We start from the raw sequence: 27,358 nt of genomic DNA on the forward strand, positions 1-27,358 counted from the left end.
TACAGTCATAAAACAACACCAAGGGAGAACCGAGCGAACAGCTCTGTGTGCACGGAGGAACTCCGCTTCCCGTAAAGCAGACGATAAAAGTTACAGTGGGGCGAAAAAGTATTTAGTCAGCCACCGATTGTGCAAGTTCCCCCACTTAAAATGATGACAGAGGTCAGTAATTTGCACCAGAGGTACACTTCAACTGTGAGAGACAGAATGTGAAAAAAAAATCCATGAATTCACATGGTAGGATTTGTAAAGAATTTATTCGTAAATTAGGGTGGAAAATAAGTATTTGGTCACCTCAAACAAGGAAAATCTCTGGCTCTCACAGACCTGTAACGTCTTCTGTAAGAAGCTTTTCTGTCCCCCACTCGTTACCTGTATGAATGGCACCTGTTTGAACTCATCATCTGTATAAAAGACACCTGTCCACAGCCTCAAACAGTCAGACTCCAAACTCCGCCATGGCCAAGACCAAAGAGCTTTCGAAGGACACCAGGAAAAGTATTGTAGACCTGCACCAGACTGGGAAGAGTGAATCTACAATAGGCAAGCAGCTTGGTGTGAAAAAAATCAACTGTGGGAGCAATCATCAGAAAATGGAAGACATACAAGACCACTGATAATCTCCCTCGATCTGGGGCTCCACACAAGATCTCATCCCGTGGGGTCAAAATGATCATGAGAACGGTGAGCAAAGATCCCAGAACCACACGGGGGGACCTGGTGAATGACCTGCAGAGAGCTGGGACCAAAGTAACAAAGGTCACCATCAGTAACACACTACAACGGCAGGGAATCAAATCCCGCAGTGCCAGACGTGTTCCGCTGCTGAAGCCAGTGCATGTCCAGGCCCGTCTGAAGTTTGCCAGAGAGCACATGGATGATACAGCAGAGGATTGGGAGAATGTCATGTGGTCAGATGAAACCAAAGTAGAACTTTTTGGTATAAACTCAACTCGTCGTGTTTGGAGGAAGAAGAATACTGAGTTGCATCCCAAGAACACCATACCTACTGTGAAGCATGGGGGTGGAAACATCATGCTATGGGGCTGTTTTTCTGCCAAGGGGACAGGACGACTGATCCGTGTTAAGGACAGAATGAATGGGGCCATGTATCGTGAGATTTTGAGCCAAAACCTCCTTCCATCAGTGAGAACTTTGAAGATGAAACGAGGCTGGGTCTTCCAACATGACAATGATCCAAAACACACCGCCCGGGCAACAAAGGAGTGGCTCCGTAAGAAGCATTTGAAAGTCCTGGAGTGGCCTAGCCAGTCTCCAGACCTCAACCCCATAGAAAATCTGTGGCGGGAGTTGAAAGTCCGTGTTGCTCGGCGACAGCCCCAAAACATCACTGCTCTCGAGAAGATCTGCATGGAGGAATGGGCCAAAATACCAGCTACTGTGTGTGCAAACCTGGTAAAGACCTATAGTAAACGTTTGACCTCTGTTATTGCCAACAAAGGTTATGTTACAAAGTATTGAGTTGTATTTTTGTTATTGACCAAATACTTATTTTCCACCCTGATTTACGAATAAATTCTTTACAAATCCTACCATGTGGATTCATGGATTTTTTTTTCACATTCTGTCTCTCACAGTTGAAGTGTACCTCTGGTGCAAATTACTGACCTCTGTCATCATTTTAGGTGGGGGAACTTGCACAATCGGTGGCTGACTAAATACTTTTTTGCCCCACTGTACAAATTATGAAAAAGAGGGAAAAAAAAGAAAAGAGAAAAAGAAAAAAACAACCAGCCCAAAGGCAGATACCTCACTTCCCAAAAGAGAGCAATGCATTTCCTGAAACTGACAACTGCTAGTACTTGTACTGAGGCCAAGAGAGAAAATGTGACAGAAACAGGCAGAAGGAAAGAGAGTAAGAGAGACAGTGGGGAGACAGGAGGAGAGCATATGTGTGACTTGAACTACAGTCTGGAAAAAGAAAACAATGTTATGTAAATACTAGAGTTACACACCAAGCAGAGCTTGCAGATTCAGAGAAATGCACAGCACACACTTTGTACATCCAAACAGATAGCACATTATTTTTGATCCGTGCTTTGCTACAACGGAGATAAAAGTGCCCGTTATCAACTCTTTTGGAACTGGCAGACCATACCTATTGTTCACAGGGAAACTGTAGCACAATGTCTGAAGAGGGGAAAACAAACAAACAAACTGAGCAGTACTGGACTGCAGAGAGAATGGCACAGCTCTGATAAAGTAAGGAAACTGTGGTTTTGTCAATCTGCACTTTCATCTGTTTCTCCTGCTCGAAAACAAGAAAAAAGGAGGGAGGGGTGGTGGTGGGACATGACCATGGTAATAGCAATGATGGTGGTTGGTGGTGTTAATGTGGTGGTTTGGGGGCCACACCCGACTGCGGACACCAAACCCCTAAAAAACGTGGAGGTTTCCACTTGAGCTCAAACCTGTCCCCTCTGCTCTTCCTCACTCTCGGAGGATGAAATTGTTAAATCTACACGAAAACATCAAAACACAGAAAGAGCTCCGAAACCGTAGGCCAGACCATCCAAGGAGGAGTGATGTCGCTACAGTACAGCCTGCTGGTCAATGAGAGGAATTTATTTACCTCCCCGAGTCATAGCTCCCATCCTCCACTCGCCTCTGTACTGCTCACATGTGTTGTTTTTTTTCTTGTTTGCTCTGCTGAGATACTCAGTTTTCTTTCCCTTGGGATTTTTATTCCACATGGGTAAAAAATAAATAAATTATGCACATGCCGTTAAAAAATACAAACCTTTTCTTAAAACACTGTTAATCAGGTCACAGGCTTTGATTACCAGATTTGTTGGCTGCACATCCAAGATGTGAATCTCCTATTAAGATGTAATTTAATTTAAATAAGATGTTATTTGCCAGGTACAGGTACATACTTTATTTTATGTGTCATTACAGTAAGATGCTGCATTTTCTGTAGGACTATTCTAAAATAAATATAAAGTGCAGCAGTGTGCGCTTCTTTTACAGTCTCAATTTAAAAGTTACACATTTTGGGTATTTTTCGTTCTACAATTTAGGAAAAGGCCTTGATTATTTAAACACTAAGTTAAAATATTTTTATCAGAAATTAAAAAAAAAAAAAGTAAAATGTTTTTATATGTTTTGAGGAATTATTGCATTTAATACTGTATTACTCGTAGTATTTCTGTAATGTATTTGTAAAGTCCTGGCTAAACTAAATCCTGACTTTATTAGTAATTACATCCAAATTGTTCCCAAAACAACCCCCTGTCTATCTTACAGATCTGTTTAGTGTTTGATTACCACGAGTATGTTTTGAGACGCACCCATAACGGTCCACAAAGCCTTACCATAATAACCTACTTTGACAAACGCCAGCGCGTGTTGATGTTTTTCAGCTCACTGATGACGAACATTATCATCTGTCACCATCAAATGATCTCTGATCAGATCACACTACCCACATTTATGCCACTCTCATTTCTAATCTATGCTTAGAAACGTCTTCTTGTTTAATTTTTATATCAGTGTTCGAGCTGTGTGCACCACATAACTTTAAAACCCGACAATAATGACCAGTAAATTAATTAGAATTTTTTTTTTTTTTACATTTCGTGTTTTGGGGGTTTTATGGTTTATTTAAAATATTCAAGTGCATTCACACACACACAAGCAGAAAACATTATCCATCTAGTGTCATACAAACACTCATTCAGTAGAAAGTATGAAAAAATTGAATTACATCTCAAATTGTATCTAATTATGCTGCATAACTTTGTTAACACATCTTCATAACCCTAAATAAGGCAGTGAATAACACATTAGTGTAGGGTATTGCATGTAAATCTTGTGAATTTACCACTTTTCAGGGGTCAAACCTGAACCAGTGGCACTGCACTGCACTATTTTTGATCCACAGATACCCTCGCTGACTTTCTCCCCTGTTCTTCTGACAGGCTTTAAAAGAAAAGAATAAAACAGAGCTATAAAATTGCTTTAGTGTGCTGGAAAAAAGCTTTATAGCACATATACACTTGCAGTATAAAGAGACCAGCCTTTCAGCACTAGCAGGGACTTATTTGGAAGGTTATTAGTCTCATTTACTGCTACAGCCCCTTGGGGGGCCTTTAATTAAGAACTGGGCTCTATATAGCTCCTATTAACAAGAGTGGAAAAAAAATAAAGGTGCATGGAGGGGTTTGGGCGACACATCACCAAGGCTTACCTGGTCCCACTTTTTCATGATTTACAACTTTTCTTTCCACTAATTTAAAACATCTGTTCCCAGAGATATTTTAAGTCTTTGACCGATAACCTGCTGACTGCTTCTTTATCGCTGATACAAGGATTATATAATATACAGCAACAAGAAAGTCAGTTTTTTCTCTCTTTTTTCACTTTAATCCTGAAAATGGCTTACCTTTTTCCTCGTACTGCCATGGAAAATAAACTTCTAACGCCACACTTAGTGAGAAACGCAACCAGAAAAGCACTGTGGTTGGGTTTCTCTAAGAAGAAAAGGCAAAACTTCTCAGTGGAACAGCTGCAAGTGTGTGAGGTTGTGAAACTGTGCCTCCTATAAATCTTGCAAAGCGCAAAGTTCCCTCGATGGTGTCATGATAGAAGCGATACTCGGGCAACTAATTTCAGGGCTTGATGTCACAGTGGTCAGTGTGATAAAGAAACGTTCATAGGAGTGGATTTCAACTGAAGACAGATTTTTTCTTTCAGAGAATTCACATAAATTCTGCTAAGTTGAACTACCAGGAAGTATAAGCTGCCCGTTCTCAAAAAAAAGGAAAAACATATTTGTGGTCAGGTAACTGTGAATCGTTGCTTTTTCTCATGCTTTCAGCAATAAGTATAAGAAGAGAGTTTCTTAAGACGTTTTTATACCACAAAAAAAAAAGTCATTTAAAACCCAATTCACAGAACACAATTACACCTTCAGTTATCTGCTGAATTTTTATTGCGGTGAAATTCATATGAAAACGTCCATATTTCTCTGTATTCTTAAAAAAATCTCCACATGAGTGAGTGAGTCGCGTGGCAGCAACTCAATGCTTTAGGGTTGTAACCTGTTTAAAGCAACCTGCTGATTTTTAAATCAATAGTGGGGAAGAAAGTTTTTTAAGTGACTTTGTATGTGGAATGGCAGTTGGTACCGGACAAACCTGTGAGAGTATTTCATAAACTACAGGGATTTTCCACACATAGCCATCACTGGTGTTTAAAGAGTATGATCAGGAAAAGGGGAAAATGCCCAACGAGCAGCAGTTCTGTGGGCAAAAATGTGTTGTTGGTGTCAGAAGTCTGAGAAGGACGGCAAGACTGCTTTAAGCTGATACGAAGGCAACAGTAACTCGTTACAATCATGGAAGGAGTAGAGGAGCATTTCTGAATGCACAACATGTTAAACCGAGAACTACCTTGGACCAAAGCAGTAGAATAGACAATGTGTAACAGTACTACCATAGCACCAACTAAGCATCACTTTAACACTAGCCTACCTGAGTATTGTTGCTGACCGTGGGATGAGATGATACAGCACCTCTGGGATGAGATGGAATAGTAGAATCACATCGTGGATGTGCAGCAACTGTGTGACTCTGTCATGTCAACAAGGACCAAAAGCTCTAAGGAATGTGGCATGAAGAATTAAGGCAGAAGGGGGTCCAACCTGGGAATAGCAATGTGTACATAATAATGTGGCCAGAAATATTTCACTCTAAAGGGAAGTATTATTAATCCAACTACACCCAAACCCTCCAACCTTATATTCAGTGGATGTATCCTTGACATGATGTCAGGACACATCCACATTCAACCTCTGGCTCAAACAGAGTGAGTCTTATTCAAACAGGTGGGACAGGCACTCGCCCAGAGTGGGAGTGAATACCCTCTCAAACACATCGGGACATGTGGACACATGAACCATATTACAAGTTCCCCGGCGGCCAAAAGCTAGGCCAGAATGTTGCGGCTCCCCTTTGGTCAGCCCCTTTTCTCTCCAGCAGGTAAACGCCCTGGTCCACCATCTACCCCTGCTTGTGCGTGTAAGAGGGGAGAAACCGCAGCGCCCCACAGACGAGCGCCATCAATGGGCCCTCTATTCATCCGCAGGTTCGGAACAGTGGCCTCTCTGATGGAGCTCCAGCACCTGGCTGCCGATGGACACAACATCAGAGGCAGGGTGGTAGCAGCATCGGTCGTCAGACTCACCACACCTGAATAAACCCCCACCCCCTTCCTCGAGCCCACATCAAATAGCAGGACTGGTCTATTTGAAAACCTGAGAGTAGGAGAGCTGAGCAAAAGAAAAAAAAAAAAAAAAAACAGTAGCCAAAGAGCTTCGCAAGGCAACGGGACTGGCTGTACAAACAGGTCACTCAGGTGCTGCTGCAGATTACTGTTTTTATTAACGAGAGCAAAGAAGAAACTGAGCCCTGTACTGAGGAAGGGGTGGTGGTGGTAGTGGCGGTGGGAGGCGTAAGGGACAAGAGCACAGAGCGAAACACACACGCAGAAGTCGAGAGATCGTATTTATACAGGTGCTTCTAATGCGAGCGGAGAGGGAGGCGCGCCTCGAGCACACAGCCAAGCATCTGCACAGAGTCCTCCAAGTAGGGACTGGGTTGGGCCTTACTTTGATTTCACTACAGTTAAAGTGGAAGCTGTCAGGATTAGTGCAAAGACTGCTGTGAAGTGTGCCGGGCAAACTAAACACACATTCGCACACCAAGTATGAGGACCTGCTTTGCAACTAAGATATATGGAACAAAACACACAAAGAAAAACAACATAAATGCAGTGTAGTTGTGGCATATTAATACAACTAACGCAGTAGGTTAGTTGCTCCTGGTTACTAACCCTAACCCCTCTCTATGTCTAATCTACAGCGTGAAATTAAAAGTAAAGTGGAGGTAAAACAAATAACCCCCTATTTCTGCCACACATTTTCTTTTTTTGTTCTTAGGTTTTATACTTTTGGTCTTTGCTGGGAAGTTTTTCCAAGTAATTTTACAGACTGTTTCGCTATTTTTACCATACCAGCTGTGTGGTGCCATTAATCACATGATTTAATTACAGTGTTTTGACATCTTTATTAAAATTATTATTGGCTTTGGGGTTTTTTTCTGTTTTGGTCCATAATGTGATTTTTTTCTTCTTCTTCTTCTTCTTCATAAAGTAACCTTGTTTGGGAATAATTAAAAAATAAATGCACCGTTCCAAACCATCTGGAGTTTATCTTCAGTTTGTTAATGGCTGTGCTCAAGTGGGAAAAAAATATCCCCAAGCTACCTTATCTTGACTTCCATTATTAGGCATCCTAATAATTCAATTTTAGGTAATTATGTTGGTTTCATTAGTTTATAATGTATATTCAGCCTGAACGTTAGCATGCATTACAGCCCATTAGCACAAACATCATTAACTAGAACCAAATGGTCAAACGACATTCTGGATGGAAACAATTAAATTATGAGGGCAGCTAACAAAAACACAAATTGTCATTACCTTTGTCCTCACGGGTGTGTAATTGTTAACAGCGCTCTGGTCTAATGAAAACAAACATTTTTCTTTCTTTCTTTTTTCTCAATATTTTCTTGTCCCTAAACAAAAGGATCGGCAGCCGTGACGTCACGGAGCTGCTCGGTGAATCAGGCTGTGAAAACAGAAATTTCCTGAGGTCATTTTCCTTTTCCATGATCTGCTTTTTCTTTTTTCCCCTTCTTCTTTGGGAATTGTGTCTTTGCAGTGGAAATGAAGAGAAACTGATGGTATAATTAAGGAGTGCAGGGCAGAGCGTTTACAGCTGATTCCTAGGATTTTAAACGTGGCCCTGAGGCAGATGAGACCTGCAAACACAAGCATCTCCACTGACTGTTTTTCCCCCACACAGTTTTATGGTCACCAGAAATAAGTGAGAATGTTGCATTTTTGAAAACATTTTGGGCAGTAATCAATAAAATAATTCTCATATAAGAGATAGGACACATCCACACACTTTCTCTTTTGTTTTGGTTTTGCACATTAATTTATTTTTACAAAAAATCTGATCGTTTCAATGAAGTCTGGCTGCAGCTTCAAATACTATTAACTGTAGCCTGAACCCCGCACCACACCGGGATACCTCCAAAAACAGCACTGCGTGATTTGCTTGGTTCAGTCCACCTCTGTCTGCGCTCCAGATTGCAGATTTCATTAACGCTAATGGGGTCGAAAGTGGCACGCATATCTTTTAAAGCCACTTCATACGGACCTGGAAATAATCTGGATGTCACAGTTAGACATTGTGCTGATGAGCGAATCTTGTTTTTTTTGTTTAAAATTATGTCTGGATGGGTTATTTATGCAGTACTTGCCTGCTGACTCGCTGGATTTTCCCAACCTGCGGTAAGAGGCCATAAAGAGGGCCATTCGCTTAGTTGTTGATGGTCCCCTCACCATAAAACCGTCCTAGAATCACCAACACCACTGAGGGGGAGTAAACATTCATCCCTAATAAGAGCAGCATGAGGTGCCTTCATTAATGCAGGATGGCTAGTGTAAAGCCAAACTAAATACACTCTTTAATTTAAAAAAAAAAAAAAAAGTCCCTGAAAGTTCTCTTTATTGCTCTGTGTGTGACCTGCACATCATAAAACAAGGCCTTCAGATTCTCCTTTTGGCCTTGGAGGGAGAATTTGCTCATTATTTGGCACTAGAGCAAAAGCAGACTTATCATTTCATTCACTATGTGAAAGCATTAAAACGGTCCATGATCTCAATATGGTTCTTTCTCCTTGTTTGACTCAGGTTTGCCAACTTTTGTAATTGTGTTACATGCTTTTGGCATGTAACAAGAGCCTTCAGGTTCTACATAGTGCTCTCCTGCTACCAAAATTAATCCCATGCTAAAAAAAGAGGAAGCCTCAAAGCTACTTCTAATAAAAAAAAGAAGTTACATCTATCCAAAATGGAGCTTTGTTTTTGCATTCTGCTTTTCTGCTTTTTCTCAGCTATCAGATTTTCACCATGCAATATTGAAAAGTATTGAATGAAAGAGTAAGGGTATATAGAAGCATTTGTAGCAAAGAAATATGTGAACAATTGCTCTGTGTTTACTTCATAAATGACTCGTAACATCTTAGTGTAATGCCGTGCAGAAGAAAGAACTAGGACCTTTTTTTTGCTGCCTTAACCACGATTCCAAAAAACTTGGGACACTGTTTAAATTGTAAATAAAATCAGAATGAAATGATTTGCAAATCTCCTCAAACCATATTTTATTCATGACAGAACACCGTAAACACAGCACCTTGAGCATCTTGAGGGTGACAAAAGCCTGAAAAACAACAACTTGAGGAACATTTTGGCACTGATTATGTTAACTGGCAGCAGGTCAGTAAAATCTTCATCTTAAAGAGGCAGATTTTTTGAGAAGTAAAATTGGACAGAGGTTGCCCAATCTGCAAAGGCCATGTCTACAAATTCTGGAACAACTCCAGAAAAATGTTCTTCAACATAATATTGGAAAGGCTCTGAATACCTTGTTATCTACAACACATATTATCATCAAAAGATTCAGTCAGTCTGCAAAAATCTCTGTGTGCAAAGGAAAAGGCCGAAAATCAGCACTGGATGAGCTTTGGGCCCTCGGGCAGCACTGCATTAAAAACAGGCGTGATACTGTCATGGAAATCACTGCTTGGACTCTTCTTGAAATTACTGTATGTGAACACAGTTGACTATGCCATCTGCAAATACAGTCTGAAACTCTATCATGCAAAGAAGCCATATGGTAGCATGATTCAGGAACGCTGTCATCTAAAGCTCATTAAAAATCGACTGAGGCAAAGTGAAAAAATGGATCAAATTTAAATTTGAAATTCTTTTTGGAAAACATGGACACTGCATATTCTGAGCTAAAGAGGAGAAGGATCATCTAACTTGTTTTGATGCATGCTAAATCATCCAGAAAGTGGATAGTCTTCATCTGGACGTTGCATTTTTAATGTGTTTTCAGCTGAAATGCTATTTTTCCTGTTGCACTACAGGAAAGATGCTGAAGGTCAGTCAGTGTAGAGTCAGTAGAGACTGCATTGGAGTCAGTGTAACGTTTCTCTGGTGCATCCAGTAAGCTGGAAGTTTATCCACAAGTTGCGTGACTCCGTTTACCAAAAGCAGACACGGCATGCACGCGGATAATTAGAATCTGTGAAAAAAAAATTTGACAAAAGAGTTATGAACACTGCAGCAATTACACCACAAGACACCCAGCTAAAACCATGCCTGTAAAAAGGAAGCCAATTTAAACTTCTATTGTTCTCTAATGCCAGCATAGCTGCAGCATTTATGGTGCAACGTTTTTTGGCTCACTGAGTAGAATTAAAGCATTTCTAATCGTCCAAGTGAGTAAATGCCGTGTGGAGGTCAGCATCCATATAATAAGCCAGAGTCTGTAATAAGATTAAATACTGAATATGCTTCCATACAGCTCTGTTATCCAGAGGATATGAATCAGTGTGTGGCTGCTTTACTGCTCCAAGACTATTTTCTGTCTTTTGTAGGCTCTAGAAACTGGCAAAGAGTCAAGAAGCTGGGCACAATTAGTTCTTTTCTTTCTCATTTTTTTCCCTATCTAGTCATAAAGCAGCAGTACTCAGGCAGCTTTTCTTGTAGCAGGGCAGGAGGCTGAGCTTACCTCGTCATTTGTCTGCGTGCGTGTGTGTGTTTCGCGCATGTGCCCAAAGCAGGGCTCTCGCCTAGTCTAATTTGTCATTATAATACTTGGCAGAAAGGCCAAAAAATTTTAAGAGGATTTACTGGGTATTTTAACATTAGATTCACTGTTGAATCTTACATAAGGTCCCATAAAACTACCTGGCCTACACATGTTTTGAAGCAAACAGTTGAGGAGAATGGTGAAGGGGGGAGGGGGGGGGAGTGACATTACTCAATGTTTAAAAAGACAGACAGCAATGCATTGGAGATTTTTCCCCTCTTGACTGAGTACCATATGTTGGAAATCATGCCGTCAGTATCAGAGTACAGTAGACAAGACTGGGATACTGAGGCCACACGGACAAAAAGTCAATTTGTTCGGAGAGCTGCACAAAAGACGCTGGTTCCTAAGGAGCGAGAGGCCCCTACTTGAAGAGAGCAGGCCGTGATGCATGTGCATCTGTGCCTTCAAACCCTCCTGTGGTGCTGCAGTGGCATTGTTTCTCTCGTCTTAGTTTGTGAGAGAGGAACTAATTAAGATCTGCCTGCAGGTGGCCCATGCTGACTTTTACAGGTCTGAAAGGAGTAGGAGGCCACACCCGGAAGGGAAAAGGGGTGACAGCCTCAGGTCACAAGACGACACAGATTCTAGATCTGGCACTGCAACTAGGGGAGTTATTGGGTACACGGAGAGGCAGGAAAGAGTCAAGGAGAACAGAAAGAAACAAGTAAATTAGAGCAGAAACCAGGGGGAGAGAGGACACAATCACTGCAATCAGCTAAACAAGGCCTTCCTCTGTTTAGGGGCTAAGAAGTGTACTTGGAAACATTTACTCATTCTCCAAGAGGGTAAATGTCAATCTGCTGCGGGGTTGGGTTTAGGATCAGCAGCCCTGCTGGGGTTTGTTATGATTTCATTAAACAGCCAACCACTAAATCTCACAAATTTACAAAATCAGAGTGCGCGACAGTACATGAGTACACACACAGCACATCACATCAAAACCACTAAGCCACTAGGTTCTCACATGCGTGTACACAATCCACGGAAACAAGTGTTTGCTTGAATCGTACCAAAACCAAGTCTCATTTGCAGGAGGATAGGTAAACAAAGAGCAAAGGACATGTTTTTAAAAAAAAGGAAGAGTGATGACTGTGAAACAAGTGCATTTAATGTCTGCGTTTCTTCACTTTGTGTTCCTTTTAACAAAAAAAAAAAAAACTTATTTCATGCAACCTATAAAAGAATCACAGTGAGACGCTTTGAAACAAACAGGGCAAACAGCAGTGACGTAACAACAGTGAGCTTGTGCATGTCTGGGGTTCAGAGGAACAAAGACATGATTGCGTGCGGACGCTGCCCCGCACCACTTCCTCTTCAGAAGCCCAGAGACATCACAGCCAGCTGTATTGATGTCTCTCTCTCTCTCTCTCTCACATGTGAATAAACATACATGCATGCACATTTTGGGGGTAGTCTGCTTTAGTGAAGCCAAACAAACAGTGGAATGTTCCAGCCGCTGCTGTCGCTGAAGAATTAAAGCGATAGAGATACCAGAAATGTAGAATGAATGAACAAGTGGCAACCGTCACTACAGAAAGAGTCAAACTCACATTACAGCTGGAAGCTGTGGAAGGAAGTCCAAAACATTTCAGAATATAAAGTAACAGAAAACTGATATAGCGTGGGCGCACGCAATTCGCCCAGGGCAGAAAGGGTGGATCTAGTAGCTGCAGAAATCCAGATAAGGATGGCAAATGACAGTGCTGTCCTTGGTGGCGTGACACCAGGGGCAAAACAAACCCGCTGCTATGGGAGTGCCCAGCAAGGCCCAAATATGAGCACAGCAGAGATGGATACAAATGAAAACAAATTACTGTCCGTCTCTGGAGCTCACTCTCACACACTCAAAGGGTCTCACACCCACACGCAAACTGTCACGCACAAACACACGTAAGGCAAAAAAAAAAGAGCATGTGGAAGATAAACAGACGCAGATAAACATAGCTGTCACTAAGGAAGTCCAGATTTTTATCAGATTCATTTAAGTATTTCCCAAGTGCAGTTAAATAGAGCAAGAGGTTTTTAACAAAGCTTTTACAAACATACTAGTTTGGCTATTGGGATGCTTAATTTAGTTTCTGTGTGCAAAGTAAATTCAACTATTTCTGAAAAACATCCAGAATAACTTTCGCATTGAACTACTGGAGGTGGTTCATCACCAGGAGCGACGTATGTTTTGAGTTGTCGTGGTGGTGTTGGAAAACAAAGCGATGACTCAGACTGAGTTTTGCTGCTTGAGGTTTTTTTATAAAGTCTTCACACAACCTTCTGTCCTCATTATTCCTTCTACCTTGTTGAGATTCCTAGTTCCAGACATACTGAAGTGTCCCCACGGCTTAATATTCCCAGCACTGTTTCACTGTGGGGATGGAGTTCTTGTGGTTGTAGGCCTTTCCCTTCTTTCTCCAAACATAAGCAGCGTCTCTGTGGCCAAAGAGCTCTAGTTTTGTGTCATCTGATCAAAGGATGCACTTCCAGTCCAGGTTGTCCTCAGCATACTTCAGTGTGGCTTAAAGGTGTCTGTGCTTCTTGAGTTTTTCTTGGTCTCAGTCCATTCCTGTGCAGGATTCTAGCGATTAACTTCTTTGAGACTCCAATTTCTGACTTAGATAAGTCACTAGCAGTTGTTCCAGAGTCTTTAGACACATTTCTCACTAGATTTCTTTACAATCTTTGAAATATTTTGCTTGCTGCCTCTGCCAGGCTGTGTTGCTCTCTTTGAATTTCACTTGGAAACAACGTGATAACTTTATATATCTACCTCCTCCTTGTCAGCAATTCTTTTTCTCAAGTCTAACGAGATTTGTTTTGTTTTCAGCATGATGCTTTCTCAAGTGACAGCTTAAACCCTCATTCACGTTTTTCTACTGTGTGTAAATTGGAAGAAAACCCTCAGTTTTAACTTGATTTTACAAGTTTTGAGCATTACAAAGTTAAAACACATCATCAAGTACCTTTAAAATGTTTTGACACAAACTTGAAATTTTATAGTGAGGCTAATAATGTTGTAGTATACCATAATGTTCCCTATGTGTTACAATAGATAATTGCAAAAAAACAGGAAAGATTAAGTTCATGTAAGTTATAAATAAAGTTTCTTTGCATATTCGTTTTTGTTTTTTAAACATACACCTGAACACTTCTGTAAAAGCTCTTTGGATTCAGAGTGCGTCATTTTAACAGTTAATTAATATGGTATCTGTAGTTAGCACTCAGCCTGTCACTATACATGGGCACACCTGTCTTGTTTCCACTGATCATATAATAATGGTGTCAATCTATTCTACACTAGAAGATGAGCTCCTTTCTGTTCCAAGAGTTCCAGATACTTTTATCATAAAAATATATGTTTTACGTTATCACATTTTTACAGGAGTGGCAAACACATCAAATGATAAATAGGGGTTTAGTTAGTTTTGGAGACTTTACTTGCAAAATCTTACATTTTCCACAGCGTCCCTCTGACCAGCAGATAAGATCAGGGGAGCATGGAGGGATGACGAGGTTAAGAAAAGAAAAACAAAGAAAAGAAAGAGATGAAGAAAAACAGCAGGAGAGTCAGTGGAATTCAAGTGCTTTATGGAGGAACAATCCTGGACTAATGCCACAAACAAGCAAGGGAAAAGCCTGCAAGAGAAACAGTGGAAGCATTCTTGTGCAACTTGCTATTGAAATTGGTTTTGTTAAAGTTCAATTAAGAACCAGAATTGGCTTCAACTGTGGGTGAAGCGGATTTTATTACGTCTCAGATATGCTGAACTCGAATTAGAACTTGATGGATATTGTTGTATGGTTTCCATCTACAGAAGTGCACAAAGCTTTTAGGTTTCCAGAGAGCAGAGAAAGGAGAACAAAAAAAGCAGGCAAGCCAGATATGGCAGTGAGTGATGGATGTGTTTCGCAGAGCCATAGCAGACTGAAGAACGCCTATTCAGAACTTATTCCGGTTTCTTCCAGAATATCAATAACACCACTAACCCATCACCATCTCAACCAATTTGAACACTTAACAGCAGATTCTGGATGACAACACTCTCCACCAACACCTTCAAACTACAAATCAGAGACTTGGAAAATCACTGCCAACAGTCAGTGAAGCTGTTCTTGTGACACATGGTTGTCCAACACCTTACTTAGAGCATTTTCACATCTGAGGTATTTAGTTCATTAGATGGAACTTCATTTTCCAACCATGATGTGGTTTGTTTGTGCAGATGTAAAAAGGGCAACAGCACTTGTGTAAGGAGCAAAGCAACCTCGCCAACACCCTTTTGAGGCGGTCCGGTTCCAAATGAACTCCAGAGTTCCTTTATGTTGAGATTGGGATTTAGTTTCAACCCAACTACCAGGTGTACAGTGAAAATCTGAGCCAATCGCCTTCCTGTAGCCAGGAGTAAATTCTCTACATTTTCCACTTGATGCAGAACACAGCACCTTCTTCCTGTACTTACTTTAGTTGGCCAAAACACCCAATGAAAGTTCTTGCATGGTGAGATTGTCACATTTTGGTTCACTTGGTGTTTTCTCTGTGAAAAGAAACCAAACAGCAGGAGGACGCGACAACTCGACAACTCAAATCATCAACTGATTTGGACCACAGTTAATAAACTGTAGGTGTGAAAACGCCCTAAGACACTTGAAGCTGGGGGGGTTTTCACTCCAAGGACAAAACCATACAAGTGCCTCAGTGCAGTACAATTAAAATTACTACATGTTTACAGTACACAAGCTCTTAATTCTGCATTAAAAAATGCTGGCGATCACTTTGAGAAATGCACACTTTGGCCTGTCTACATATTTAGCCTCCTACGACCCGAACACTTCCACGGCATGCATTTTCAATTTCTCTTTGATATTTGGGCTGATTGGGACCTGACGAATGTAAAAACAAAGAACTACCAGATTTGTTTGTTTTTTACCTATTTTTTGTTTCTAAGAAAAATGAGAGCCACATATGAGGATATTAGTTTAAATTTTCAATAGAACAGTAGCAGTATAATGTCCTAGTAAGCGGATATCAGGCCCTTGTAGAGCAAAATTGAGTATTTTGGTCTAAATAACCCAAAATGTGATATCCACATATGTGGACGCAGGGTCCTAGGAGGTTAAAGTAGGAATCAACCTTTTTACCGCCCATAATCTTTTAAGCCTCCAGCCTCCAGAGTTTAGTCTTTAGGGACTCTGTATTACTTCTCAATGCAGCAGGTAAACACCAATCTGGAGGTAATGATGCTTCACTTATTTAAGACTTATTTAGAACACACCCTACTGATATATCTGTGCAAAACCTTCCCGCTTTTGAACACTTGAACACACATTGGACCAGCAAACAACATCAGTGAATTCTCTTCTGCTGAGGGCATGTGACGACAAGCCGGCTGCTCCATAACGTGTTATGTAATCAGCTGAGAAGGATCTCTTTGACATTTCTCACAAGACTAAAGGGATAATCCTCTTTACACCACTACGTACCTGATATGGCCGTTGAGTCTCTTTAACCCTCAAGGGAGTTGGGAAAAAACAAATACATTTAGAAAGCAGCTAGAGGGGCTCTCTGTTTTGACAAAAGGCCTTTCAGCTGAATGACCAGTAGGAAAATCAGTATAATATAGATCAGTGAATAAAGGTCAGAGCTGGGTGATGGATGAGAAGAAAATGGGGCCTTAAGAAAAGAAGGAGGCGAAGCTCTCTGGGACTTACTGAGTTTTGTCAGTTACCACAGGCAGTGGAATATCCTCGCTCATGTCGTCTAGCTCATCGGTTAAGCTGTTGGCTCGGGAGATATCGATGGACGTGCTGTTATTAGGACTCCTCTTCACTGCAACGACAGAAATATAACATTTCAATTCAATTTAATTCATTTCAGTTTTATTTCTATAGTACAAAATCCAACAAAATACGACTCAAGGGTGCTTTATATCCAGAAAAATAGAGAGAAAAGAATCAGACAACCACCTATGAGCAAGCACTTGGTGTCAGTGGGAAGGAAAAACTCCCTTTTAACAGGAAGAAACCTCCAGCAGAACCAGGCTCAGGGAGGGGCGGAGCCATCTGCCATGACCAGGTAGGGGTTAGGGGAGTGTGATAGGACAGCAACTACATTTCCAGATACAATTTTATATACAGTTAACTAATACAAAAGGGATGTTTTTAAATGGGTCGAGTGAAAAGGTGTTTTTTTTTTAAAGGTTTTAAAGTTGTGAGTGGCTGTAGAGTGTGAAGATGTCTGTGAGTTCTAGTATGCGTCACACAGTCACACAGTAATAAAAGTACCTCGTGGGTTGATCGGAAAATGTATGATGTAAGATTTCATTGTCAGATTTCATTACAATATGAGACGCACAGCATTGTGAGATGATTTAAGGCAGAGATACGAAGGGGTGAGAAAACTGAAAAAACTGAAAGGTACCTGGAGAGCCAGGACAGCTCAGAGTGAAAGATGACCAAGAATGTTGAGGAGGGCCTGAAGCCATGAAAATTTATTAAACCAGAAGGGGAAGGGAGAAAAACAGAAGAAAGGGGGTAAAAATGAGACTTGAGAATATAAGAAATAAACACACTCATCATGCATTTAATGGCATTTCAAGAGCATACTTGCTACAGTACAGCAAAGGCGTTGCAGTTCTGAATGAACTTTAGAAAAGGATGCAAAAACACTTTTTGTGAGAGTGTACAGTATTAATACAGGTTCAATAAATCAATCAAACATGTTGCAATTTGTTTGAAATAATTGTCACAGACCAGCTAGTAGGAAAAGAAAATGTATAAGAGAAACAACATAACGAGAAGCTGAAATTGCAGTACTCTGTTTCAGCAGTCTAGCCAGCTGGCTGCTGGTGCAGGCAAAAACAACAGCACAGAACATCATGTGTAGCAGGGTCTTGACCTGCAGTCAGGCTGTCAGCAGAGTTTGACGTGCCTCTCCTCCAAACCACCGAGCCTCTATTGTGATAAAGAATGGAGAGGCAAATCTTCGTCCAAGAACAGAATGACCATTCCAATTCAAGCAAAAGGCATTCAACCTCTCTTGTGTTCCATCATCGAGTTTGTTTGACATTGTCCGACGTGGAAGCAGAGATAGCCAGAGAGAGGGAGTGGAGAGAAGTGAGAGGAATAGATTCTACCCAGAGCCACTTTTAACAGCAACTTCACATCACTGAAGAAGACATTAACGGGCTTATTGGCCATGAAAACAAGACAGGGGTTTATTCACAATCTGGTTAATCTGCTCCGTCATTCTGAATGTTTTCGGTGAAGGCCGTGGTCCACAGGAAAAGGAGAAAGGGAGAGCGGAGTGCAGAAACTAGATTGCAATAGAAACAGGGTGAAAAGTGCAGCCGATCCATAGAGAGATTCTCACAGACGGGGACTCGGGTGGGGCCAGACAGATAAGTGGAGCGATAAGCTGGACACTGACTAAATCAAACAATGACCAGTTTAGTTCTAACCACTAGAGCTCCACAATGGTAGCTTATCAACTCCACAACCCCGCTCCCTCCCTGCCGCTTTTCAGCGTCCCAGTCTGGGTCCCCACGGTCCCCAAGGCCCCTGTCCAGCCCCGTTCCTCGCCCATGATGTTGGCAGGGCACCCAGTAAAGAAAACAGGCGGGTCAACACGGGCCCAGTCTCTCTGCTTGGCTCTGGTTTGGTCTAGCTGAGCACAAAGGCTCAGCCAGCCAGCAAGTCTAATTAAAATACTGTCTGGGCCACATTACATAGACAGGCTAGCTAATGATTAACACAGGCGAGTGGAAGAAAAAGCACTATTTAGCCGGTGAAAGGTGCTACTGGTTACAGTGCAGTGATATTTATTGCATGTGCTCAGTTTTTTTTTGGTTGGTTTCTAAAGAAATAATGAACATAGTGTGACCTTTTTTTTTTTAATTCAGCACTGTAATGTAAAAGATTACACAACGGAAACTTCAGATATGGTGGCATCAACCACTGAACCAGCTTGCTTAAAGCACTTTGTAGACATTATGACATATGAGATGAAATGATCTGGTGGTATACTCACCTGATTGCCTGAGCATCCTGGTGATTCCTATAAAAAAAAAACAAGAAAATGCACAATCTGACTATGTTTTCAACTATTTTTCACACCTTCATCTTTTCCTTTCATGAAAAATGAGTAACTTGTGTTAAAAGTAAGCCAGATACAGCTGCAAATGTGCATTATTACTAGAAGGCAATGTTACCCTGTAAATTTAGTTCCTGCTGCTAAGCATTTCACTTGTGGGAAGAGATACCCCCATAGCGGCAACAGCAATAAACCATCAAAGTGAAATTGACCAACTTTCCAGAAAGTATGAGTATAAATTTATAATTTAAGTTCTTCAGTGCTGTAAATGTTAATGCGTGTATACACAGTTCTTTCAACACTGTTTTCACTTAGGATCATCAAGACGCCTCAGTGATTGGTGACATTTCTTAGCAACAACTACTGAATGACTGCGGGTAAATTATTTTTAAGAAATCCAGCCCGGTGCCAAGTTGAAAGAGTGTCGGTTAAAACAATAAAACAGCCCTGGTTTAGACAGTTGACATTGCAGATGTCTGTTTTATGGGTGGATCTGAAGCAGAGATCATACAGTGCCGTGCTGCTTAAACTCAGACGTTATAATTAGTGACAGCAGGCTGCAGACTTCGGCTTCTTTCAATGGTTTTATGTCATCCATAACTTGTTCCAATTCCGTTTTCCACTCCATAGTCTTGCAGTCTTTCATGTGTATCTATTTAGTATTATTTATTGTTTACACAGAGTATGCAAAACATTTAAATGCTTACTGGCCTGTAAATCTGCTTGGCTATGTGTAAATATGTGGATGGATGCTAAACAGAATTTCTTAAATAACTTGTTTAATATCAACTTTGATTTGGTTGCTTTTAATCCCCACATACGTGCAGCCATATGTTTTCCTTCATTATCTGAGATCCACCTAATTAAGCAGACAACTACGTATGTTTTCCTCTGTGCAGTTTGTTCTTCTAGCAATGGTCTCGCCTTTATGTCAAGTTTATGTCACTCCAGCTCCTTTTAAGATTCCGTGCTTTGACAGGAAAAACTCATAAAGTGCATTTATTAACCTGGCGTCTGGGTCAGTTCATTTAGTGGGGTTGGCTTTTAACACAGGAAGCTAAACCACTTCTCTCTTTAACTAATTATCAATCATAAACTGTGTCTGTAGACCTGCATTTAAAGTAGACGTCTCTATTGATATGAACTGGGCTGCAATGAACTGGGTGCTGCCAGGCCAGATTTTTCACTATGTGAATAATGAATAATAATGGCTTTGGTATGACCAAGGAATTACTAAAATGCAACTGGCATTACAACAAATTCCCACTTGTAACTTGCTGACAAGCTGGCGTTTTAAAGATTTTTCCATTTAAGCCCACTGTGAATTTCTGTGGCCAGCGCGGGGGACAAGTGAAGCAGTAAAGAGCTTGTAACCATGACCTCTAATCACCACTGAAGCTGTAATGGCTTCCATATGGCTTACACCTGGCAGCCATCTTGGCTCTAAAGGGATCAGGATAGAGCCCCTGTTTACTATGTGAAAAAAAGGAACTAGTGCTGCTCAGATAAACCTCCTTCTATAATGATTGTAGCACATATACAGGTATCTATATATTCACGCATCTACTCTATCTCCTCCTTGACGGTTAGGCAAATCTAAACGAAACTTTACACAAAAACTGTTACATATTCAGTGATTGTTAGCATCTAGATGTTTTGTTTGGGGTTTTTTGTTTTGTTTTTTTAAAGATTTACGATAAATCCAAACTGTTTCGAGCTTCTTCCCTGCGAATGCAATGTTACGTTCTCCTTTTGAGTTTGTTTCACGGCACGCTAAACGTATGTTGTATAAATTTAAAATTTGTATTGGCGATAGAATTTTGTTCAAGTCACCACAACATAAAGATTTTTTTTTTAAAGCACAACAGGCCTGGCATAAACCACCCACATGTTAGGTCGCTAACTAGCTAACGGTCACAGTTTATCAGAATCAGAATAATTTAATAATCCCTAATGAAATTTTGAAATTTGGTTTATGAACTGAGAGCACCAAGTTGTTATCTTTTGGAAGCAACAGGCTCTAGAAGACACAATATGATGATGATGATGACCACTACTTTTTAGCACTACCAATACAAAACTTCACAATTATGAACAATGAGATGACTGTTATGATTTAACATTATTTAACATGTTCTTTTCTCGTGCAGAGTGCAATTACTTACTAGCTGGCCACAAATGCTGCCATAAAAGCAATGCACATCATGAGGAACGACTGCTGAGCGGCAGTCAGTCCTCATGATGTGCATTACTTTTATGGCAACTCTACTAGCGTTAAGATAAACATAAACCTTAAGGCTAGTAGAGTCTTCCTGCATCATGTTCCTGCATCTTCATGAAAATGTTGGTCCAGGGTCAGAATTGAAATGGAGCAATCACATTGTTGTGATATAATTTTGTGGCCAGCCAGTAAGTCTAATTTCTGGAAGAAATAGTAAACATTTTAAGTGTTTTATTTATTAATTTATACAATATAATAAATATATTATCAAGTTATGTTTGCTGTTGGTGAAATTTAGGTTACTCATATTAGTTTTCTTGTTTATAAAAGCATTAGATAACTTCTTGGCTACCTGTTAATTAAATGTTATCTAAACGCTCAGACAACATCACTGGCTAGTTGTAATGCTGACCCTGAATTAACATCATTATGATAGCATAGGAGCAACAGCAACATGGCAATATCAGATTGCATTCATTTGCATGCAACATTTTATTTACAATATTTATTATCACAGCTATTCAAAATAAGCTGGACCATTCCAACAGTTAATAGCTCTAAACTACCATAAGTATCATAAATAATAACAGTCTTCATGGTGTTATTTTGGCCACTTGAAAGTCCTGAAATCACTTTGCAATTCTCAGCACGCATCATTTCATCAAACAAAATTGCATTAAGGAGAGCTTTATTATTGTATTTATCCACATTATCAAATGTTCTCTGCATGACTCAACTTTATTCCAAGTTGGCTGCGGAGCAAATATGGCTTCACAAGATATTAAATGCAATTCTTCTAAACACCTTCTCAGAACAGCAGTCTGAGGTGTTAGGCTTAAAACAAAAATTCCCCTGTTAAGAGATCCAAAACTGAGACAGTCTGATCAAAGAGTAATCAAAACGAGGCGCTGAGTCTTCACGTGTTATCTTGGCTAGCTCACAGATTTTAGACCGATTTCTTGGAAGAAAGGCATTTTACAGAGGTTAGCCATTTTTCTTAGAAAAACCTTGCTGCACAGAGTGAAGATCAAATTTAACACATCAAAAATTAGGGAGTGACAATAACCCGTGATGTCTATTTGAAATGAATTAAATTTGTCAGTGCACATTACAGTAACACAAGACACGTGGTCCTCTAAGTATATTACCTTCCACAGTTCCCCTTGGCTCTTCACGGAAAAACGAGACATCCTTCTTCTCCTCAGAGTCATCAATGTGATCATAGGTGATCTGGGGGATCGACACAGCTCTCTCTGAACCACCACCCATAGAACCATTTCCTCGGCACTTCGTTCTCCTCTTGTTCAACTTTTTCTGACGGACAGAAGAGAACAAGCAGGAAATGAGAAAGAAACAATGGTAACTGCATTTCTAAAAAGTATTTAAAGAATTGCAACAGTTTTGACATGTGGTTCACGCTGTATGCTGAAATGCTTTTTCGACAATGGACCAAAATAATGCCACGGAAATAATGTCATCAACACAGCCTTATATTTAAGCCATTGTTGTTATGCATCATTGCCCTAATTAATTCCTTCTTGGGTACTGATTCTTGGGTACAAACGAGATAAGTGATACCTGTTTAATCACAGTTGAGTGAAGAGCTATATTTTATGTGAGTCAGTGAGTTTGTGAGAACCTAATTGGTGCCCAAGTCCATTCCACAGACCAACTGACCCACATCAACATTATTGACATGGCCTTTTATACAAACTAAATTATTTGGACTCAGTGCATCAGAATTTGGCATTTCCCAAGTAGCCAACAGTTGAATCCAAATGTTTGAAGCAGTCATTAGGAGAGCGGGAAGCTTTGTTGGGTGTTGAAAGACTAAAGAGAAAAAAAGACAAACCGTAAAGAGAATGTGCAGCTAACAGCAGGGTTGAGATATAGAAATCTAAAGTAACGGACACGGGAAGGAGAGTGAGAGGGGAAAAAACTGTTAGCAAGGAAGCGAAAAAACAACAACAAAAAACAGAAAGGTAAAAATTCTCAGAGAGAGGAGACAGGACGAGCCGGGATGAAAAAGGAAAAGAGCAAAATAAAATGTGCTCAACAGGGAGATGGAGAAAAAAAAGCAGGGATCTCGAAAGAGAGAAAGGGGAGAGGGAGGAAAGACAGAGAAGAAAGTCACATGCTGCAACAGAAAAGAGCGGAAGAAGCCTTCATTCTCCCGAATGCATGTGGGTTCAATGCTACACAAAGATTTTTTTGTTGTTGTTCTACTAGACAAAGGTTTACTCCCACGAGAAAGGCGGTGGTGACATCATCTCAACTGACTGAGTCTTTGTCCAGGAGAGACAAAGGCCTCGAGTCATCCTGGTGGAGTCAGGCCTTTAAGGGGAAAAGGGGCTGTTGTGTGTGTGTCTGTGTGTATTTGTGTTTTGTGCGCATTGTGTCCTTACATGTGTGTGTTTGTTTGTGGGAACTTGGCCTCCCCTTTTATTCTGTACGGCTTTTGGAGCAATATAGCTAATATTGTTGCAGAAGGTGAACTACACAAGGAGACAATGGAGTGTGGGCCACACGTATGCAAATCAGGGTATCGCAGTCTAACGGCTTTTTCCAACTGCACTGTCAGCAAGTACAGTCCATATGCTGGCATTTTGAGTTCAAAGGGTTAAATTGTTATGTCAAAAAAAAAAAATCTAATTTTTGAGAAACTTTAAAAATTCTTATCAGAATTCCAAAGTCAGACAACGCCACACGGGAATGATCAAACACACCGTCACAATATTTTCAGGGTGGGGTTCGCAGCCTGTTTTGTATAGATCAAAGTCAAGAGACACAATACGCAATTGATAAGAAAGAAAAGGATTCAGATGCGGGGGGAAAAGGTCAGGCTGGATTCAAAGCAGGACATCACAAGACTGGTACCTTTTCCCCCCACAAAGACATGCTTAGCGTTTAAAGGCTTGCCTTAAATGCCTTTTGAGAAAAGCAAATCAATCACAACGGAAAAATCTACATAACTATTCAACAGCTTTGGCTTCAGTAAAGGTAAGCGATTACCGAAAAGTTCCGTTTCCTTCTGTCAGATTCTGCGGCAGCAACGCCCTCTGGAGTCAGGACGTACATTTTCCACGTAGCTGCAGAGCCGTTTGGTTTCTCCGCTGCATAGCACCTCCACAGTGTCTAAGAAAGGCAATACAGGACAAACCACAGACGCGTTGGTCAGTGAAATATTTCTGTAAAACTGAATTACATTTAAAACACCCCAGCCTGTGGATGGAAAACTCTCCATTATAGTTATGATGATATGGTCTGAAATTAATTTAAAGGTTATGCGAACACCTCAGCTATAAATCCTTCATTAGCTATACTTGCCTTATTCTATTCAGCATAAATGTACACTTTTTTTTTTTAAAGGTCACTTCAGTCACTATTTGTAACATGTTTAGTCTTTACTTTTTAGTGTTTGTAATGTTGGCCTCACTAAGTTTTATCCAAGGCCACCACTGGCCTGTTGTCCTGTGCAGTTTAAGAAATCTGGCTGTAGAGGCTCGTGGAGATTCATCCCACAGCTGCCAGTTGGGCAGGTTCCACCCTGGACAGGCCAGCGGGCCTTTGCAGTGCTAGCAAAGGCCTCGACTGAAGCTAACTGGCATCTATTGTGAATAAGCTTTAACTGAACAATGTTACTTTCCTTTATGCTGTTTTTATTAATGATATCAGGACTTAAATTTAAAGGAGTGTATATTTAATTTCATCTATTTATGCCAGGCACAGAGGACATTTGTCTTCCACTAAATTACTGTATCTGACCCAGTTTGTAATGATTTGATTATTAAAACTTGAGTATGTGTACTGATTATTTTATCATTCTTTAATCATATAAATTAATTTTTGCTTTATAGCATAAAACATATGATCATTTCAAAATTGCTTCTGGGGGCATTTATCCTTTTTCTTTTTACAACAGGAAAGGCGGGAAAGAGAACAAAGAAACCACATGGAGGAAACAACCCGATGTGGCATCAAACCCAGGCTCCTGCAATAACCTGTCAGCATACGTGTTGCCCAGGCAACTTAAAGAAAAGCTTGATTTATTAGAAGCGTAATCAAAACATTCTCAATTCAGTTTCAATTTTATTTGTATAGCATGACATCATAACAACAGTCGCCTTAAGACGCTTTATATCGTAAGATAAAGACCCTGCAAATATTCTGCACAAACACTGATACATTCAGTGCTTTCCAGTGTTTGTTTGTTTTTGTTTTTTACCAATGAAAAATGCATTTCTAACACTGGGAGTTCGGGATTTACCTGGATAAGGGCAACTGCAGCAGGGATCTGTCTATTGAAGTGTTTCTGCCTCTGCTTCTGTTGGACTTTCAGGGCAAAACCTGAACCCAGGATACCCTGATCAAAGAGAAATACATTTTACTTTTTTACTGTCCAGACTGCAAGAATATGAAAAAGTGAACTTTTACTGTAGAATTAAGGAAAGTATATACAAAATCTCCCAGAATAAATAATACATTTTTTATCATTAGGTTTGCTCAGTATATAGTCTTCAATGACACATCAAAGACAAGAGTGAATAAACTGAAAAAGAGCAAGCTTGATCCGAACATGTTGTAATAAGGTTTGGTATAAATGAAACATTAAAAAAATGATCTCCTTAAAGCTGAACTCGTGGATTTCATATGAATTAAACTGAAAACTTTATTTACAGCAGGTAGAGCGAAGAAGGAGATAGCGAAGACACTGAAGCAGGAGGCGATGGCCTTTCCTATCCAGGTTTGAGGAATTTTGTCTCCATAGCCGATTGTGGTGACGGTGACCTAAAGACAAAGAGTGGATGAGGTGCCTCTTATGATATATAAAGTGTACGTACACTTGCATATGATAGCTCTATTCTAAGAAAAAAATAAAAATAAAAATCACACAGTGACCAAAGCCCTTCACAGATGAGGCAAGAAACAAAGAGTGTAATAAATGATATCACATCTTATGCAGTGTAATTACAGTGTTTCGAGGTGTCAGGGTTAAAGAATAACTGTCAACGCTTTTAATTCAATAGCTTTGGGGGTTTTTCTTTGTAGATTTGTACTGAATTCCTATTTCAACATTAAAGATCACACTCTTTTTTTTTTAATAAACTGCCAGTGTAATGAAAATGTCAGTCAATGAGGAGCCCTCGAGGCTTTACCCCTGCAGTCTATAAGGGGAATTAGACGATAAAGAAAAAGTTCATCAGCCGACCTGGATTTGCTCCACCACTGTCAGCGATGGCTGGGGCATTTGAGGCTCTTGCTCCTCAAAGGGAATAAGATTCCCAACCACTAATCCCCAGTGAGTGTAGGAATTTGCTAGGGTGAGGAGGAAAAACAAATACCTCTTGCATTTGCATGTACACCCATTCTGAAAGCAGAGCCAATTGTGACACATTCAGTACACACTTTAGCTTACTGTGAGTGCCTGCGGGGTATCGGCGCGTGAGCTGCCGCTGAGCACTAATACAAAGAGGCTGATGTAAGGTGAGATTCTTTAAAGAGCTTTGAGAGCCAAAGAAAAAAGAAAAAGAAGAAGGAGCAGAGGTGGGAAGGGAGGGTGGGTGTATGTTGGGAGTGAGTGGAGTGGTGGGGGATTTAATCCCTCATCCACAAATCCGATGACTAAACAATGTCCTCCTGACATCAGAGTGGACTGGTCTGCTCAAAAACACCCATTTCATTCAGTATGTAGGGTTTAGGGGCAAGAACCACATCGTGCCTACAAAAAGGTCCCAGACCTATCACTCATATAGGCTTACGTGAAAGGTTGTGTGCATTCTATATGTGTGATCACACCCAGTTATTTCTACATGTGCACCATTCCTGTATCTACAAACATGCCAGTTTGCCTTTTTATCGCCAGTGAGATTGGCAAAGTCGCTCTTTGAATAAAAGCCCCATTACCTAACCATCAACTGAAAAAAAAGACAAAGAACAGAGAAGGTGAGGGAGGGAGGTAGAGAAGGGGATATGAATCATGGCGTTGGCTTGTCCTCCAGCTGCGCCGTGCACCTGCACATCCGAATGTGAAAATCATGCCAAGCGAAGGAATACTCCGTGAGAGCGAGAGCTTAGCTCCAATCAGTGCAATCGCATTTCAGCAGACGCATGCACAAGAGCTGAGCAAAAGCTTACTAAACTGGTGAGAAAAGAAATCGTTACACTTGAGTTTACAGTCTCGGGAACACAAAAAAGGTGCAAATCCTCGAGCGCAATTCTTTTCTTTTCTCCTTTTTTTGCATTGTGAACAAAGCAACACAAATAACCGCTTCCACGAAGCAGTTAGAAGCGGCGTGACCGC

General features: G+C 40.6%; 1 protein-coding gene across 4 annotated transcripts in view; it reads right to left on the reverse strand.

The window, feature by feature from the left end:
* The window catches only part of kcnq1.2 (potassium voltage-gated channel, KQT-like subfamily, member 1.2), a 181,163-nt gene that overhangs the window by 122,037 nt on the left and 31,768 nt on the right, over positions 1-27,358 (reverse strand). The window contains exons 9-16 of one of the 4 annotated variants that reach the window (XM_026175318.1): positions 25,735-25,845; positions 25,325-25,420; positions 24,070-24,192; positions 22,206-22,371; positions 18,774-18,800; positions 17,166-17,219; positions 16,457-16,574; positions 9,248-10,183 (exon numbers count right to left, since the gene is read on the reverse strand). In XM_026175318.1, the coding sequence (XP_026031103.1) occupies positions 10,177-10,183; positions 16,457-16,574; positions 17,166-17,219; positions 18,774-18,800; positions 22,206-22,371; positions 24,070-24,192; positions 25,325-25,420; positions 25,735-25,845 (702 nt within the window). In that variant the 3' untranslated portion in view covers positions 9,248-10,176. Of the gene's footprint in view, positions 1-9,247; positions 10,184-15,025; positions 15,283-16,456; positions 16,575-17,165; positions 17,220-18,773; positions 18,801-22,205; positions 22,372-24,069; positions 24,193-25,324; positions 25,421-25,734; positions 25,846-27,358 lie in introns of those variants that run through there. The other 3 variants (XM_026175317.1, XM_026175314.1, XM_026175315.1) reach the window with 3 other exon arrangements.

The sequence above is a fragment of the Astatotilapia calliptera genome, chromosome 7, assembly GCF_900246225.1.
Source record: "Astatotilapia calliptera chromosome 7, fAstCal1.2, whole genome shotgun sequence".
Classification (NCBI taxonomy): domain Eukaryota; kingdom Metazoa; phylum Chordata; class Actinopteri; order Cichliformes; family Cichlidae; genus Astatotilapia; species Astatotilapia calliptera.